This window comes from Orbicella franksi, chromosome 8 (genome assembly GCF_964199315.1).
Source record: "Orbicella franksi chromosome 8, jaOrbFran1.1, whole genome shotgun sequence".
Lineage (NCBI taxonomy): Eukaryota > Metazoa > Cnidaria > Anthozoa > Scleractinia > Merulinidae > Orbicella > Orbicella franksi.
In genome coordinates, this window is record NC_138152.1 from 15,563,003 (window position 1) to 15,583,025 (window position 20,023).

The window sequence follows — 20,023 nt, forward strand, 5'->3', positions numbered from 1 at the left end:
GAAACATTCCGTGGTTATTTTTCTTGTATTCCTGCTGTACAGTTCAGGTTGATAACAGTAGGCGAAAAAGTTCCACTCGATAGCTTGTGCTAGCCCAGTGTGGTACATATAATATAGAACTTACCTGCTGTTTTCTAGATAAAATGTAACTAAACCTACTACAGTTGAGAACCATTGTGTTTAAAGGTTTTGTATGTAAAGCTTGAGTGAAAAGAAACTACAAGCAGTTTTCAAAAAGGGGATGCAAATTATGTTGATTGCATTATAAATTTCCAGTGGGCTAGATTTAGAAATAGTGCAAAAATGGTGTATTTAAAATCTGTTGTTAAGATAGACATTGCTGTCATTATTTAAAACTACTATTTAAATAGTGTACTCACCTGATTAAAACTTAAAATATGTTTAAAACAGACTGTTTTGGTTGTATTTTAAAGCTTAATATGAATTGCTATCTCAAATAGGTTTTAAACTTCTTATTTAAAACATATTTTATGCTCTTGACATGTCAACTACATTTTAAATACCCTATTTAAAGAGTGTTTTAACACTGAAAATTTGTAAAATACTTTTTAAACCTACAACCATTACCAATATAACTTTCAAAACAGGGTTTAACTAGAATTTTTAAACTGTTTGAACGAAACTTTTGTAGCCATAGTATTAAAATAGATTTTAAATCCCCTATTTAAACCCTGTTTTGAGCTCAAACTACGTTAAAAACAGAGTGAAAATCATTCCCAGGTCATGAAATAGGTTCTAACTATACTTGAAATACATTACAAACAAAAAGCAAAATTTTGAATTTTGTACAAAATAGCACAAAAATACCCTATAGTGACTTCAAAATACTCTTTAAATCATCAAAATATATTCAAAACAGTTTAAAATCAGTTTAAAAATACAGATATTTTAATGTCATATCTTATATCTATTCACAGCAGTAAGGAATGCATATGTATCCGAAAGAGAATTATTATAACGTATGTCCAAATTAGTAGCCGTAACGTACAGCTGCATATGAAGCATCAGTTTCCGTTTGTAGACTCCCCAAGAGGGAAAGTAGTTGTTTGGTAACTGATATTGAGGTTAACTCTTTTTTTTTTTTTTTTTTGTGGGGGTCCGTCGATCTCCCTACGTTAAAAAAAGGAGCAATTATAACAGAGAAAGAAAACCAGAAATCCGGAGCCGGATATCCCAATTCCCAGGAACTCAGCTCCATTAACAAATCTGCTTGGGGAGCGTGCCCCTGGAAACTACTACAGGGGCCACCTTCGGTGTTCCATATCTCGAGCCCCCTTCATTACAATTCTGTATTTGCCCCAGTTAATTGAAGTTCTACGGCGGCATGAGATCGTAAATTGATTAGTAAGATTTATAACCACTCTATTATGCTTGGACTTATTTCCAATAATTAATGTTGATATATATTGTTTTTAGCCATTGTGTAATAAAATGGTTTAATAAACGTCCTTCGCAAATCTTCGAACTTGTGTTTACTACAGCCTGACTTCTGGGATGAAGACTGTTGGTTCGTTCCTGCACCTCGCCCTCTCATGATCCCCCTTTAAGGGTAGTTTTCTCTTAAGCAGATTTCCAATCTGTTTTGCTTAGGGCTAAGGGTACTTACTCTAGTAAATTTGTTAAATTATGCAATACCCTCTCATTGTTATTAAGACGGAATCCACCAGAAGTTCGAGTAACAAGTGGACAAAAACCTAGTACCAAGATTATTTAGATCGTATCGCAAACTTCTGTGCGACTGTTTTAAACGTCTTCCCGAAAAAAATCATTTCTAGCAACACCAAACGTCGAAAACAAATGTTGAACTTCGTATGAAAAACTTGGAAGTACTGGTGAAATGAAACTGATGATGAAATTTTTGCCTGTGTTTGCACAAGTTCTCTGAACTTTGAAATTTATTTTCTCTTGTTCCCATCGGAAATAGTTTTCGGTGTTATTTTAGGCAATTATTTACGTATTTAGCTTTAAGAACATGTAAAAATGATTGAAAATACTTAAAATTAATCTGGTACCAGATTTTTGTCCAGTAAAGCCTGAAATTGCTCGATTTTCTATCGGATTTTGTCCTAATCTTTGAGTTCGGCACAATCAGAATGACATGAATTAAGGCCGTGGACATTTTATTGCATTGTATTATTAGGGACAAATTCAGAAATACAATTAAAAAGAGGTCACTCATCTGAAAGTACTTCGGTCACACATTTACATGATTTAGACAACACGGAGTGAAAAACCGTGTTTTTGAGAAATTGTTTTACAGGCCCGGTGGTTCATAGGTTCAGTTGGACCTATCGCTAGGTAGCAGAATAACGTCACATACAAATCTAGATACGCACGTTGCCGGTATTAATGTGTTCCGAAGCTATTACTGTTAAGTTACTCCGTCAAATCTATTTCCGTTGCACCTGTGGCCATGCTAATTTTTTTGCAAGTTTTTGGGAGAAACAATTCCGTAGAAGTAGGCGCCAAAAAGTCGCGATCAAATGCATTTCATCTGTCAACGTTACAAGGGAAAAATCGAAAAGCAAAACGAGTAATCCTTTTAACAGATGCGTTTCTTTTTCAAACAATACTTTTTGTATTACATAAACGTATAAATTCCGTGAAGACTGAAACAAATATGGTTCTGTTCCCGTCTTCCTGCGTCCAATAGTGACCAATCTTCGCCTTGGCTGAAAATTATTTTTTTTCCCCGGGCAGAACCCAAGCGCATAAACACAGCAAAAATTTGAAAAATATATATGCGAGTTTTGTCTGCATCTCTAGCCATTATTTTAAATGAGTAGATTCGCTTGCCCAAGATCACTTAGACGTATCAGTCTGCATACTCGTGAAAACAGCTACAAACAAAACAACTTTGTTAAGCAGCTTAATAAAGCGCGCGCCTTTAGGAATGTTTAATTTCGAGAGAAGTTGCATCGTGAAAGCACATTCACTGAGTATTATCTTCTAAGTTCGGAAGTCGATTCAGCGAGTGGCTGATTAAATACTAATGTTAGTTAATGTGTTCTCATGGAAGGCTTGCGCTGATGGTCAGCCTGCACGTATGTCTTGTTTCCATCGACATCCGGAGCTAAACAGATGCAAGCGTTTTGTTAATGAAACCAAACCGGGAAAACACAAAATTTATATGAAAAAGTTGAAACCAGAGTACGTGTTTATTGCTCTTCTGTGCGAGTAAGAAACTAAAAAACGTCAGTTGTTATCGTTTAAGATAGGAAGTCGTTGATAGTTGCTGATTAAATTTTAATGTGTATATACGCAAACAAGCAGGTTCTTGCCTTAATGGATCAGGCTGCAGGTATGTCTAGTTTCCAACGTCTTCCGACACTTAAAATGCAAGCGTTTTGTTAAATAAAAACAAAGCGGGAAAACAGAAATTTCCGTATAAAGAAGTTGAAATTTCGGTAAAGAGTAACTGTATGTAGTTGACTACATTTTTTTTTCCAAAGGAGATTCGACAGTCGACACCATAAACTTTGTTAATTGAATTTTTTAATTTATTTTGTTAATTAAATTGGCGAAATAAATAATTCAAGTCAAGATAATGGCTACAGAATATGTCTACTCTTAATTGCAAAAAAAACAAAAAAAAAAAAAAGCCAAAAGTTAAAGAAAACAGAACAATGGAAAATAGGAAAATTAAACGATGGAAAGATCGTTGATCTCAACTGAGAATGTGGACAGTTATAGTTAAATGGAATATTGCACCACTATTGCCGTGCATAAATAGCGCTCAGTAAAAATTGTTACAGCTCAGACTTCCATGATGTTGCTGTCTCACAAGACCGCTGGTTCAAAGGTTAGATAACTTTATTTAGCGGTCAGAAACTTAATTGGACTTTGTTTACAAATATCTAATGGTCCCTCTAAGCAGTAACGTTATCCATCCTTTGAAAGACCCGAGATCCATTTAAACATAACAGGTGGCATGATAAGTTTTTTTTTTTTTCACCGCCCACTCTAATTCCACATAATAATCGTGATAAGGAATGAAATAATTAGTCATATTGCAAGTCTTAAGAAGTGAACGGCTCACGAGATATGGAAATCACTCTCCGCTATCCAGTTATATCATTTCTCTTTGCTACTTTCTCTCATTTTTCGGAAGGTAAGCAATTTCTTTCCCTCTTAATTTTCTATTTTTAGCTTTCTACTTCGTTATTATTTCAGATACGATATAAAATCCTAACAACCATAACAGACACCTGAACTTCTTTCACTTAAGGTCTTAGTGGAAGGTCCTCTGATGGGTTATCTTTTATCAACTTCAAACCAGATGAGTATTTGTATCTGAATATCACCAGTATTGGTTCAAATCTTGTTGAAGACGGCAGCGAGTGTGGGTTTGCCTGTTTGGAAATCCCTTCATGCTTTTCTTACAACCTCGCAGCACTCCCTGATATCAACAAAAAGAAGCTCTGCGAGCTGCTTCCATCTGACAAGTACAACAACACGGACAAGTTCATCGCAAGCCCGGTGTTTCATCACTTCAGTATTCCGGTAGGGGGAAACTTGACTTTCATTGACATTCCAATTTCAATAAATGATCTACATCAACGAAATACCATTACTAGGAGCCTGTGGTAAAATGGATACCTCATAACGCCAGCTAATTAAGAAAGTCTTAGCAGGGAAGAGGATATATTATAAAGATAACTTTCGTTTAGTTGCACCTTATACTTTCGTTTAACCAGAAGGATATTTGTAGTAAGCCGAGAGCATCACAGCCTTCTTGATTAGTGGAAGTTTGGTGCTGCAGGCGTGCCTTAATAACGACTTTTAAGATGAGAACACTAAAATGACGTTTACGACGTACATCAAACTGAAAACAAACGAACGCTACGGAATAGTCTCATGTGAGGGTAATCTTTCCGCCCCTTGCGAGAGCTTCAAGCTTGCAAAACCACCCTCACCCTCCTGCAAGAATCTTTCACTTGCTAAAATAAATCCGCTTGCATCTTATGCGGGTTAGCTCTAGCCAGTACAGGGGCACCATTTTAGGCAGGTTTGTGTGCTCGGCCTTAACTTTTCGTTTCCCTTTATGTTTTCGCTTTCAGTCTCCATGCAGCCGCTGGCCTTGTCAGAACAATGGAACTTGTGTACCACAGTACGAGAAGAACAGCTATGTATGCCTTTGTACGAAGGAATTCTCAGGGAAACATTGCCAAACAAGTAAGAAAGTTTTTCACTCTTATTGTGTCAGTCGACGAAAAACAATATAAAGGTAACTCCTAAGCCACAGATAATTTTTGTGAGATTATGCAATATTATTGCATAATCTCATATAGTTATCGGGCCGTGTTGAAGGTTTGAGGATTTTATAAAACCTGAGAATCTCGCCCTCGGTGAGAGTTGTAGTTAATGAAGATAGTGAAGACGCATTTACAAAGCGAAGAAAAGATGATATTTAAAATGTAAACCGCCTTTGCTTCTTCTATCTTGGTAAGGTTGTTTATATATCTATCATCTATCATATCCCAGATTCTTGACTTAATTTATTGAGTGGTTGTGATTTTTATTTTTGATTGCGTGACAGTGCAAACCAGTAATTCAACTCAGCTTTGACGCTATAATGTGTCGATATGTTTGATACTTTGAATATTCTTTTATTGATGTTGATTAGCCTTAGCTAGTTTTCATAGGTTTTCTGATGTTATTTAAATCATGGTTGATCGAAGATGGTGGCTGTTTGAATAGTTATTATCATGACGTAAGAACCACGTGATAAAAATGATACTGTTATCCCATCATTGTTTACTTCTAATAAGTCGGGAACTACTATGTCCACTGTAAGTTTGGTATTCTTAAAGTTATATATAAGCATTGCCCTCCCCTAGATCCCCATTGTAGAAAATCATAAGAAAAACGTAGTCTGAATAGAGCTAAGAAACTTTGATGTCATAGTCTCTTGTTGGAGCGAAGACCAGCTAATTACGTAAAACTGCATTTACTTTGCGTACACCGTAAGTCCTCGAATTAGCGCCTCCACTCAAATAAGCCCCCCCCCCCCCTCCCCTTCAAATAAGCGCCCCTCCTTTCGTCCAAAATTTTTAAATAGGCGCCTCCCCTCGAATAAGCACCCCTCCCCCCTCCCTGGTTTATGGAAGAGTGCTGAGACAAGAGAGAATGTATAGTTTTGGTCGTGTTCAATCAAAGCAAGTGATTATCGACTCATTCAAGCACTGCACATTGACCCTCGCAGCTGATGGTAGTGAAGATCTGCTGATTCATTGCCTAAAGCCCAACCAAACTTGTGCAGCAGACCTACACTGTAAAGGGGTTATACTACGTAGTTCTTCCCTTCCGGGACTTCTGAGAGACTGACACACACACATATATTACAACAGAACCGATCATATCTGACCACGATTTGGGAAAAATTAAATGAGTGCAGAACCCGATTAAGCGCCTCCCTCGAATAAGCGCCCCGCGTCTTCTTCTAAACTTGAAATAAGCGCCCCGGGCGCTAGTTCGAGGATTTACGATATTATTACAAATAGAAAAATACGTATTCAGAAGAGCTACGTAAGTATCAAGCTGTGTTTATTACTCTTATAGATTTGACAGCCATCAACGAGTGTGAGAGCAATCCTTGTCTAAACGATGGAACATGTTCTGACCAACTTGGTGGATTCAACTGCAGCTGTGTACCAGGATTCTATGGTGATCGATGTGAAACAGGTTTTTGTCAGTTTGTTTATTTGTTTTTAATCGTAATTCGTTGTATTAATCTAAATGTGAAGAACCAGCCTGATATTGATGGCGGCATGTTTAAAAGATATGAAGCGTCATTAGAAGTTGTGCTTTTCACGAGGCACTGGATAGGACTTTACCGTTAGTATTAATTTCTGACTGCAAATTTACAGCTTTAGGAACAAGTCTCTAGAATCATAAATGTATCACAATTAACAGCTAGTAACATAAATTATTTAAAATGGGCAAATCAATATGCATGTTGCAATTGTTCGTTCTATTTCTGATCATTTCTTCTCATAAGAATCGACATATGCAACCGAAGTCAGTGTAGGGGCACCAATTCAAACAGTTCAATGCTCAATGTTACGATGAACCATATCAATTCCACGGTTTCACCATCAGGCTCCATATATGCAGCAGCTGCAGTAATCATATGATTTCCTTTCCACCGCGTTTGTCATTATGCTAATTTTTAGATCCTGGTTCAACAAAAGCAACGGTCGAGAGATATAGCTTCTTTGGAAGTAAACAACTGATTCAATACGTTTAAACTTAAGTTCGCAAACATAATTCCGATAAAAGAGGTAAAATAAAAACCCGGGAAAATTTTGCTAGGCCGAGGAGCTCGTTTAGGAAATAAAATTCTGCTTTGCCAGATATTCAGATGGAAGATCCGTTTATCAAGTACATTTTATACCTTCCATTGCAATAACACAGTACAAAACACTGCTTTACCAATAATGCGCAACTTACAGCAATAGAAGACCTTTATCTTGCAGTACTTATTTCCTTCCTCTCTGTATACTAGTGCAACGTTACTGTTGTTTTACTGTTGTGTTACTACTTTATTACTGCTCTGTTACTGATATGTTACTGCTGCGACACTGCTGTGTTTCTAATGTGTTACTGATGTTTCATTGCTGTGTTACTATTATTTAACTGCTGTGCTACTGCTGTGTTACTGTTGTGTTAATGTTGTGTTACTGTTGTGTTACTGTTATGTTACTGCTGTGTTAACATTATGTTACTGCTGTGTAACTGTAGTGTTATTATTGTGCTACTGCTGTGTTACCGCTGTGTTACTGTTATTGTGTTACTGCTGTGTTACTGTAGTGTTACTGTTGTGTTACTGTTGTGTTACTGTTTTGTTACTGCTGTGTTACTGCTGTGTTACTGTTGTGTTACTGCTGCGTTACTGCTGTGTTACTGCTGTGTTACTGTCGTGTTATAGGCCCTTTGCATTATCCGGTCACATGGTACAAAATCACACATGCTGGTGTGCAAGTTGCACCGTGGGACTTCCAAAACAATGCAACTCGTACCATTCCACCTGGACCTGCCTTTGTTTTGGAAGTCCCACTGCGCAACTTGCGCACCAGCATGTGTAATTTTGTACCATGTGACCGGATCGTGCAAAGGCTCTATTGCTGTGTTACTGCTGTGTTACTGCTGTGTTACTACTGTGTTACTGCTGTGTTACTGTTGTGTTAGTGTTGTGTTACTGTTGTGTTACTGTTGTGTTGCTGTTTTGTTAAGGCAATGTGTCTGGTATGCTCCTTTTACCGATATGTTACGGCTGTGTTACTACTGTGATGCTGCCGTTACTGTTGTGCTTCTACTGCATACTACTGCGTTAATTCTTCAATACTACTAAATTACTTTTTCGGTATCGCTGTTATACGGCTGTTACTGCTCGTTTCTCACTGTCGTGTTGCTGGTGTTTAGCTGGCGTGCCACTGGTATGTAAATGTTGTGTTACTGTTGTGTTACTGTTGTGTTTTTTTTTTTTTTTTTTTTTTTTTTTCTGGTGCTATTTAAGGTCATTCCAATGAAACAGAACCTGCACTGAGATTTTTGTGAAACTTTGCCTATTGATTGTTTATATTATAGGAAATTAAATTTTAAAATAAAAATGAGGGGTCCCCATGTTCATTTAGAAGCAAATTCAAAATTCACGTTTCCGAGGATTGTTTTTTGTTCTACACTGAGAATTGGTCAATATATATTTTACACAGAGAAATTTATTACTCAATTCAAAACATAGAAAAAAATGATAGGTCACCATACTCGTTTGCGAGAAAATGACGATTTACCCCAATGGCGAGGTCCAGCCGTAAAAAAAAAGCCGCCATTTTTTAATGCGCGCGCGCTAATCACGTGTGAAATTATGCGGAGTAGGGATGCGCAATGCAATACTGGGGAATGACCTTAACTACTGTACTACTATACTTAATTTGTTACTGTGGTGTTACTGCTTTGTTAGGGCTTAGTTAGTCCTTGTATTTCTACTGTAGGTCGGTTATCCAATTCGACTATAATTGGTGGAAATGTATCTTACCAAAGTCGCCTTTCTCAGTTCCTGACGCCTGCTGTTGGATTGAACCCTCAGTGGGTGTTGTGTTACCGCGCCTCTACTCACGGCTGGGCTGCCAGTACCTTTCACAGCAATTGTGATGGGAAACGTGACACGGTTACCATCATCAAAAAGGGACAGTACGTGTTTGGAGGATACACTGACATTCCCTGGGGTATAATAAATTCGCTGTTTCAAGTGATTTAATATTAAATTTTTAAATGTAACAATGCTTTGAAAAGACCATAATTACAAGTTGTAGTATTGAATAGGCTAAAGAAGATTTTAAATTTTTTCGTTTCACTTTGATTATAAATAACTACTAACCCTATTCCCATAACATAATTAATGCTCTGCACACCGCAGGTGGGAATTAATAATTAGTTACCTTCACAGAAGGTGATAAATTATTCAACCTCTAGTTGGTCTAGTTGTCAGTGTTTTTTCCCGTCATTAATATTTGCTTGAATGTTCTTCTTATTCAGAGTCCAGTGGTAGTTATACCTCCACTTCAAATGCGTTCATATTTTCACTCCGCAACAAAGAAGGACTTGGACCATTCAAGAGCATGGTGACGGACTCATCATATGCAATTGTCAGGCAATCAAGTTATGGTCCAACATTTGGTAGAGGGCATGACATCTACATTGCTAACAATGCCAACAGTAACACTAATTCCTACTCAGACTTTGGTCAACACAACTCTTACTCTGTTCCAAGTGGAGTACAAGACCAGTACACAATCCTGGCTGGGACTCGTTCCTTCACACCTGAGGAGGTGGAGGTGTTTTATCTTGGTTGACTTACCCTAACATCCCCGCATTTACGTTCTCAACTTATTCATAATATGAGATAAACAAGCTGAGCAAAAGGAATTTTAAGTGTTCCATGTTATAGAGTTGTTTGATACAAATCAAACTAAACATTCTATTTATTTTGATCGTAGCTTTGTTCTGATGATCCTTTTTACCCTTACGTCTGCTTCTGATTAATTTCAATCTGGTATTGATTTCAGTTTCTTCGTTAATTTTAATTATGATTACTATTTTTTGTCTTTGTCTTTGTTTTGTTTTGTTTTTTTTTTTCGTCAATAATATTTAACTTCTATTTATCCCATGCTACAAAACTCGGGTATCCACTGATGGTTGTAAACATGTGACATGCTTTGTATGCCGCGTGATTTATGAGCAGGATACATACATGTATTTACCAACATTTTGTTGTTATTCATAACAGCTGAAGCAGAGAAAAACTCTTTGTTTGCCCACGCAGCCAATTAAATAATAGTTTAGGGTCTCAATGACGGTTACTATAGTTTTACAGTTGATAATTAAAAGCTTTTTGGCGGTTAAATGTTGGGCTGTTTGATACAGTAGATTGAAAAATTTCAGTAATTAAGGGTGATATATAAGGAGCAGCAATTTGGGGTTAACAAAACGTCGCTTCAAAAACTATGGATATTTGCGGTGGCTATCATTCCTTTTTTAGTAGAATTCTTTTCTCTTATTTTGTAAACATAGATATTCCATTCATTTAGATGCCGGAGAACATGATTTACATAGTGATCGATGTAAATACACCACCTGAAAAATCGAAATATAACATTTGTGTGGGTTTCTGGTGACCCACACCAAATAACTCTTTTGAGCTTCTCGATATTTATAATCTCAGATATTTTAATGCCATATGTTTAGCTATTTAAAGCAGTAAGAAAATGTATTTGTATCCGAGAGAGCTTTATTGATAACGTATGCCCAAATTAGTAGCCGTAACGTACAGCTGCATATATGAAGCATCAGTTTCCGTTTGTAGACTCCCCAAAAGAAAAAGTAGTTGTTTGTTAACTGATATTATGGTGACCTTTTTTTTTTTTGATGGAGAATGAGAAAAATGTGAACGTATGAAATGTAAATGTAAATATTGCATAAATAAAGGACTAGCTGATGTATCATGCCGTAGAGTTCCAAACATAACGGCAGGGTAATGATCAACATTGTCAATACCAGTGATCCTTACAGCGATTTCTTTCGGCAATTCAAAAGTAAGCTGCAGTTTGTAACAGTCAAGAGGGAAACTGACAACTACAAGGTTCGATGAGCATATTATTTTTCGCCTATATAGATTCATTTGCAGGTAGACTTTTTCTGCCTTAAAAGCGACACTTGGTTAAAAGTACGTCTCTCAAGAAACAGCCCTTGCATCAAAAGAAATCGTTACTTAATCTGGGGCGGATCTAGGTTGAGGAGGGAAGTTTACCCCTACATATTAAAGAAAATGAAACATTGTAACACGCTGACTTGGCCTCAGAGAGCAGGAACTGAATCCCATTTCCTAGAAACTCCACTGATCAAATGTGCAAAATTCCTTTTTCTTTGAGTTTCTCAAGGTCATTTGATCACAGTGGGTTTTGCCGAGTTCATTTTTACTTCTTTGACACGAATCTTTGCTTTAAATCCTAAACCTAGACATAATGTGACACTCGCCACGTCGAGAGTTGCCAAAGCGTTTATATGAAGAAAAGTTGCCCCGTTTGCCAGGCTTAGTCTATCTACCGAGGCGAGACAACTCTCCCACCCGAGTTGCCTCGCCCCCAGAGAAGGATTCGCGATCCTAATGTAAAAGGTTGGTTGAATTCTGCAAAGAAATAAACTAAAAGTTACCTCGGCCAGGGCACCTCGGGGGAAGGCCTGTCTCGGGTACCCGAGACCATGTAAATGGAGCCTAAGACTCTGTATGCGCCTGAGTCAATCGAAGTTCTACGGCAGCATAAGATTAGCATGAGATCGTTACATTGATTAGTAAAGTTTATAATCACTCGATTATTCTTGGATGTTATTTCCATTTTTAACCAATAATAGAACATGTGTAGATGTATATTGTTTTTAGTCATTGTGTAATAAAATGGTTTAATAAACGTCCTTTGCAAATCTTGGAATTTGTGTTTACTGCAGCCTGACCCCTGGGAACAAAATGTTGGTTCGTTTTTGCACCTCGCCCCCTCATGATCCAACTAAAGGGTAATTTCCTCTTAAGCAGATTTTCATTCTCTTTTGTCTAGGAGCTAAGAAAACTTGCCATAGTAAATTTATCCAATTATGTAATACCTTCTTATTTTTAATCATCTTTGAGTCCAACGGAATAAGAATGACATATGAATTAAGGTCATGGACATTTCATTGCATAGTATTTGGTAAAAGAAAAAAAGAAAATCAGAAATACAATTAAAAACATATCAGTTATCTGCAAGTATTTCGGTCGCAGTGCATTTAGATGATTTAGCCAAGACGGAGTGAAAAATGTTTCTGAGATGTTTTTTAAGGTAATTCCCTTGAAATTGTTCTACTATCCAACTTTTTTTGAAACTTGGCATAATTAATATTCATGATATGAACATTAAAAAAAATACAATAAAGAAATGGGGTCACGTGCTTGTTTACGCTTCAGCAGGCTCTTAAAATGGGATATTTTACTGGTTGCGCGTTAAAAATTCGAATCGCCTCCATACAGAATAAAGTCTTGGTTACTTGAAAGACACAAAATTTTATCTTAAAAGTAAAGCTTCTTTTATCCACATAAGCAGTTGGTTCATTTAAGCCGTTTTTGATTGCCTAGTTGTGTGAATATTGCACTTTTTTGGACACTTCCGTGGCTAGCTTGAAGTCCTTGCCTTGGCCAAAACACACCCAGTACGGAACTATTTTCCAAAAAAAAATTATGTTCTACTATCAAAATTTTTTTCCTTCTTCAAATATGTTCTTTATTGGACTGTTCTTAGCAAATACCTGAAAAAAAATCGGGGGCCACCGTGCTCGTTAAAGAGTGAAGGAGCATTTATTTCGCTATCTTAGTTTGAGGGAAATCTCTCACGTTTTGTACGAGCACGCGCTCATGTGCGCGCGCTAATGACAAGAATATCGTGCGCAGTAGTGATGCGCAATGCAATATAAAGTAATCACCTTAATAGGCCCAGTGGCTCATTGGTTCAGTATGACTAGGTAGCAGAATAACGTGTTTGGTTGCTTGTGTTGACGGATATCTAGAAACGTTACCGGTATTAATGTGTTCCTAATCTATTACTGCTAAGTCACTATTTCCGTTGCAACTTTGGCCATGCTAATTTTTTCGCAAGTTTTTAAGCGTTGTACCACAACTTAAGCAATCAATAGCAGAAACAGCTCCGTATATGTGGGCGCCAAAGTTTTGCGATCGAATGCATTTGAACGAAGTACTGCAAGGTAAAATACAAACAGAGATCAGGATATCAAATGGTCAGTTCTACAACTAGTTTTGTAAGACTACCTTACCGGGACAGTTACTCCGTTCATGTTAAGTTGGCGTACTGAAAATTAAGCCGCAGCTTGTCAGTACTCCAGACTGTGAGCCGGACAGTACGTCCAAGGGTTATGTTAGCTGCCTTCGACATACACCTCAAACGCACGAAATGACAGCATAATTTCCATAGTGAAGGACGGAGAATTCGTCAAGTGCCGACTGGTCCCGGTGTGGAAAGCAAGAGTTCCTCGTGAGAAAGGACATGGAAAACTACCGAATGCAACAAATGCACTTCTCGACAAAGATGAAGAGCAGCTATGGAAAAATCGTGTACTTGGCGAACGAAATCCAGAGTCACTCCTCTATAATCTTTGATTTCTTTTCGCTCTTCATTTTTGTCTTCGAGTTTGCCAAGAGCACCATGAAATGTCTGTCGAACATTTCAGCTTAAACAAGGACCATCAAGGCACAGAGTACGTAACATTCGTAGAAAACCCAACAAAGACCCTGCAAGGCGGTATAATAAAGAAACGACAAGCCAACCAGCCAAAAATGTTTCCCACTGGAGGTCTCCATTGTTTAGTCCAGTTGTTAGTCTTAGTCAAAAAATATCTTGTCCACAGACCTGCAGAAAAGCGACACAGCGGCCCGTTTAATTACGCCATTATTGAGAAATCCGAACTCTGGTACAAGAAACAGAGGTTGAAGATCAATAAGATAAAATGTCAATCGCTCTTGGCCATGGGAAGCGAGCGTTAACTAGGAAACTACGAGGAAGGTGACGAAGCAGAACAGCGACAGATCTCATGCATCTTCAACTGTCCTGTCTGCCAACAGGTTCAGAATTCCCGTTCAGTGCCTTACAGTTTGCTCATTCAGCACAACCACACAGTGACTCCAGCCTGCCAAACAGTTGCCCACCACTTTCATGGCTGTCAGATGACGCTAATTTACGAACCTGTCGTGGGTGTTTTTCAACAAAACAGCAATGAAACAGTGGAAGAAGCTTACCCGTACCCTAACTTAATTTGTGGTTACGTTTCACCTCACCACTGCAGAGACTGTAGGAACCGTGCTTTGAAAATTACTTTCATTGAACTATTTCATGTTGTTTTTCTTCAATGGTTTTCACCCCTGGTTTTCATAAAAAACTGCCAATCATTTTTTTCCGCCTAAACCGGAACGAAATAAAGGTTTCTTGTGCTTTATCCGAAAATTTATCCGCTTCTGTTATAAATAAATAATAGCACAACCTGTACGTGGTATTTTGTAATGACACCGGCTTGAAGTATTTCAAAATTTTCCGAATACCACTGGCCGCGTTGCGGCTCGAAGCATTTTGGACAATTTTGAAATATCGCTCGCTGTATCATTGTCAAATACCACTACAAGTCATGCTGTTACCTATACTAATAAGACGTTTGAATTAATTTGCCTTTAATAGATAGCCCTTGACTTGCTCTACAAGTCGACCTATTTTTTTTTTTTTTTTTTTTTTATCAGGAGGTCACTAGACGTCGGCCTTCACAGTCTAACCACTCGTCCACGTCGCGGTGGCCGGAAACAGGTATGTAGGGGACTGCTGTGCAGGGCGAAGTATGGCGGGGAACTTGTTTCCCTGGGCCGCCACGGTAGCCATGAAGGCCTGCCCAGAACCCTGAAACGCCTGGCTAACGGGGCTCCGGTGAAGCTTTGAGGGCCAATCACCCACTAACTGGATAGACGAGATTATACTGAAACCATAGGAAGCAGGCACAAAATCACATCAGTCTTGGGTCAAGCGAATGTCTCCCCGTAGACTCGTATCACGCACCGTGGTAAAACCCGAAAGGAAGAGAACCGTGGACAATGAGACGTCAAAAGCAGGCTACACTTGGAAAGAGACCGAAAAGTCCATCCAAAACAGAAGGAGATGGGCAGTTTTCATGGACCTATGTTCCACAGGGAATGAAAGGGAATAAGCATAAGCATTAGACGTCCCATGACGTCATCATCTCTACTATCATGGATCTGTCCGCTATCTTGGAATAGGTCCTCTGCACGACCCGGTCACATGGTTCGGAATTAATTATGCTGGGACGCAAGTTACGCTCTGGGATTTCCAAAACAAAGGAAATCGTACCAGTTTAGTCCGACTTTCCTTTGTTTTGGAAATCCCACTGTGTAACTTGCGTCCCAGCATAATTAATTCCGTACCGTGTCACCGGATCGTGCAAAGGGCCTATTCACTTTCGTCTAAGAAAGTCAGAAAATAACATGAGTTGATGAGAAATTATCCAAACATGATTATAGAACTGATTGAAAAAGGTGCAAATTCTGCGATTATGCCCAAGAAAACTGAAAAACCAAAGATTTCTGTTAGAAAAAAGCGAAATTTTGCTGGAAATTCACGTCAAAATGCGGTTAAGATGGCGACGTAAATTGACGTGGAGATAGATGACATGTCAAAATTTCGGCGAAAGATGAGTGAACAGCTACTGAAAGTTCCAGCATCATGATCATAGAGTAGCTTCTCTTTCAAAAATACCGAAAAAAACATCCGGGGACAAAAAATGTCGGGAGGTGGCATCCACCCACCCAACCCCTCCCCCCTTTAAATGGGGGTTAATGAAATCAATGAATTGATGAGCGAATGAGTTTAAATTAACTGGTGTAGTGTACTATTGAGCAAAATTGTTGTGGGTGTTAAATATATATATTTTATTACATGTTTTGGTGTGTAGTATCGCTCTATACTTTTACGAGTTGTGCCGTATTTTGACGAGCCCGTATGGCGAGTCAAAATACAAACAACGAGTAAAAGTGTACAGCTATACTACACACCAAAGCATCTAATAAGAGATTTATTATCCAACTGCTGTAGTCAATAAATTTATCAATGAAAGAGCGAGTGTGACAGTTTTGCGTCCGCGCGCTGACCTGTACGGCAAAGAGGTTTTCTACTGTACAAATACGGCTAACAGGTTTGCTACTGTACAATATCGCTGTTTATGATATGGCTGTGTCTCCCAAGGACTGGGAACTACCGGATTCACGAATTTGATTGGCTAAAATCGATATTGAAAGGAGTCTAGATTTTCCCATCTAGACCGGTAATGTTTTGCGTGAAAACGTTGCAAACTTTAATGCAAACATATTGACTATTTTCTGCTACCGATATTTATTTATGGCATTGCTAAAAAGTCTGATAAGAAAAGAAAAGAAAAGTAAATAGGACCTGCAGACTTCGGCAGAAATTAAGGTCACCTCATCGCCGTTCGCCAGCAAAATATCGGCTAGTACAAACCAGTTTCATTAAACGAATTAAATTTCTCTTACTTGCCATACAATAAACGTCTTATCAACCGAGCTTAGTCGGTCTGTATGGGAGAATCTTGACCTTGGTCGTGTGTACAGACCTCGGGCAAGATTCTCCCATACAGACCTCCTGGTCGATTAATAAGAGCTAAATATTTGTACTGTTATTTGGACAGTATTCGCTGCAGTTGGATAATAATTTTCAGTATTTGATCACTCAAAGAGTTTTAAAAGTCTTTGTGAGATATTTAAGTAACATCAACAAGATTGACTTTCAGAGGAAAAATGTCAAATATTTAGATTTTTTGGCAGACTTGGACAGTTAGGCCACCATTTATCAGTCCGGTAGTACGCCAGTTTTGGAAGAAGCGAGAACAATGCTTTACGTCACGAACCATAACATGTTCACCATGGCGATGAGCATTTTCAAAACATGAAAGATCCAAGATGGCGACCAAGTGCGGGGGGATATCGGGGTAAAAGTATTCGCTTTAGTTTGGCTTAACCCTAATGTCTAATTATAGGAAAAGTCCTTATATGTACGGATAATAACCTTTCTTGTACTAGAATATTGAGCGTAACATACACTTAGTGCTGATAGCACTGGCAATGTCGAAGCTACTGCCATAAAACCAAGGTTTATTCCTCGCGAAGTTCACGCCAAGATATATGTTATTGGCCGGCTGGGAGGTCCGTATAGGGAAAAACTGTGACCGAGGTCTCGAAAATGCTGCCCGAGGTTGCAGGTCGAGGGCAGCATTTTCAAGCCCGAGGTCACAGTTTCTCACTATACGGACCGACCCTAAGCCGGACAATAACATGCTTATCTTTTTTTCTCGCCTTAAATTGGCTTTCAAGTGGGTTTGTTTACGCAACTTTGTCTTTGAATTGGCTTCCGCGCCGTTACCCTACAAACCATTCGTAAAAACTAACGAGCGAACGAGCGTGTAACACAGATACTAGACAAAGAAAGATGTATTAAAGAACAGATTTATTTCGAACTACTTTATGTTAGTTGCATTTAGTTCACCAGTTAGGTTCTCCAAAAGTGTTTTTCCGTTGTGAAATTTCGTGCAAAGTTTGAAGTTGAACTGCAAAAACATTTATGTCAGTCGTTGCGAATTACTCAGAATCAGACTTTTCTACTGTAAATTGAGCAGCAGATAGCGAAGAAGATCGTTAAGTGCATTCCACAGAAATTCTTTCAAATACAGCGACGATCAGAGAGGTAAACTCGACTGAAATTAACTCATTTTTTACTTAAATTTGTACAGAGAGACACACACAGGATTACGCACCATTACAACGCCGAGCTACAAAAAACCAAACAAACTCTCACAAATTCAAAAAACTCAGTTGAATCAACTTACAATGACTTTGCCATTCAAAGGTGAATAGAGATAAACTTGCGTTGATTATAATCAACGCAAGTTTGTATTCTAACAACTTTGTTCCACTTTGTTCAAACAACTTTGTATTCTAGATAGCTCATTCTGAATTGATTCAAAACGAACGCCCCCATAGTTTTCGTGCTGCAAAGACATATTTTACTAAACAAGGTGGAACTGGGAGGTGGATGATGTTACTCGCTTTATTCAATTCGTCGCCGAGGAAACAAACAATAAAATACAATAAAAGCCTTGCCCGGGCCGGATGTTCTGCCTACCACGCATATTTCAGGACGGTGGATGCTAAATACAAAGACGAAGACCACAAAGGTCTTTTCCCCGAATCAAGATCAGTCAAGACTAACTGGAAAAAGGGATATCATACATGCTGATATTTTAGTGTTTTGGGTTTTAGTACTAAAATCAAGTTTTTAACCTGGACTTGGTGGCAGTGGGAAAAATGTTTCGTGTATTTTAGTCATATGCTTGATGGCGTACCACGTGCAAATTTCAGACAGTATGTTAATTACCTGTACAGAGTTTGGTCCTTCCTGAGTGGAATTTCCAGGCATTGATTGCTCATCAAGGTTTCTTTCTGTAGGTTTCAAAAGGAGGCAATTTTTTGGAGAGTTAACACACTCGCTAAAACGCGAAGATGATTCAAACATATCCTGGAGATCTAAACGAATCTAAAATTACTAACCTTCATCGTCTGGCGAACTTAATGTTCCACAATCTAAATCGCAAGACTCTACTGTAGATTGCCTAGTGCTATTGGATAAAACTGAGTACCTTTTCCTTTCGCGTCTTTCGTAGGTTGAACGCGATACGACATTATCACAATGAGCGCAATAAACGTAACCTTTAGCTTCATCAAGCGCGAACGCAGGGTCCATAATTCTCTATCGGAAGTCACGAGCTGTGAAGTTTAGTTGGACAATATCTGCTTTGTTTAAGGTTTGCTAAAAGCTAATTAAAGATTGATTAAAGTTCAACTATGTTTACCAACTTTCATGTTCTAATTTAAGATGTCCAAAGAGATTATACGGATTTTAGTTTACTTTAACTCTTCCTTAAAGGTACAAAACCTTAAGGTCCGTTTTGGAATTAAAAAAAAAAAGGTCGTATAATGGCAACTTAAATGTTTTAGTTCTTAAAGTTTAACTTAAAGTTAATTAAAGACCGATTAAAGTTTCATTGAACCTTTATGAAGTTTATTGTCACATTAAAGACAACGAAAGATTAAGAGGCTGTCTCTGTAACAACCGACCTCTGATTTTACTTCGAAAATTCGATTTTTCTCATAAGCTGGGATTTCAAAGCCCTTACCTAGTCAATCACTAAAATGAGTTTCATTTCATTAAAAATTCCAATTGAAGTTTTCTAGGATTGATTGAAGTTCGGTCCGCTCGACACAAGTTTCATGCCCGCCGAAACTGGAAAAATAGCACATATTGCCGGCGCTCTAAAAAAAACAATATTCGCTCAAAAGTCCTAATTCTTTTTTTCTTAACTATAAATATATCATAGCAGTTTGTTTAGCCATGTTACAATTATAATTCAATGTTGTTCCTTCAACGGTTAAAAGAAGATTTTCTACCCGTTAAATCGAGTTTTGAACCAAACGCGAAAATAGCACTACTTTGCAGGCAAGTTTTAAAAATGTGGCACCTGTTTGAAACTGCTGAACTACATGAATAGAAAGTATAAATGTCCCTTAATTTAAAACAATAATAAATTTGGCTGCCCACTAGGTTTTCAAAACTAACGACCGCTTAAAGTTCAGGAAATTTTGAAAATATTCTAGTGAGTAACTAACACACTGGCCTTCGTAAAGTGCTCCCATAAATTCCCGTAAATCTCTTACCTGGCTTCAAGATTAAAGTTTTGGTCCTTTGTAGCGATCCTTGAAAGCTAGGTAGCATTAAAACTGCCAGCCTTTCCTTCCAACTATAGGTTTGTATATAAAGTAGATTTATACGTTCCTCATCTG

At 38.1% G+C, this 20,023-nt stretch overlaps 1 protein-coding gene across 1 annotated transcript; it reads left to right on the forward strand.

Annotated features, from left to right (window-relative positions):
- The first annotated feature begins 3,721 nt into the window (after nucleotides 1-3,721).
- On the forward strand, nucleotides 3,722-12,127 carry LOC145494775 (uncharacterized). Its single transcript, XM_081474347.1, has 6 exons — nucleotides 3,722-4,132; nucleotides 4,250-4,524; nucleotides 5,082-5,196; nucleotides 6,583-6,705; nucleotides 9,015-9,248; nucleotides 9,559-12,127. Exons 1-6 carry the CDS (start codon nucleotides 4,066-4,068, stop codon nucleotides 9,873-9,875), a joined length of 1,131 nt encoding a protein of 376 aa, XP_081330473.1. The 5' UTR covers nucleotides 3,722-4,065; the 3' UTR covers nucleotides 9,876-12,127.
- Nucleotides 12,128-20,023: the final 7,896 nt, after the last annotated feature.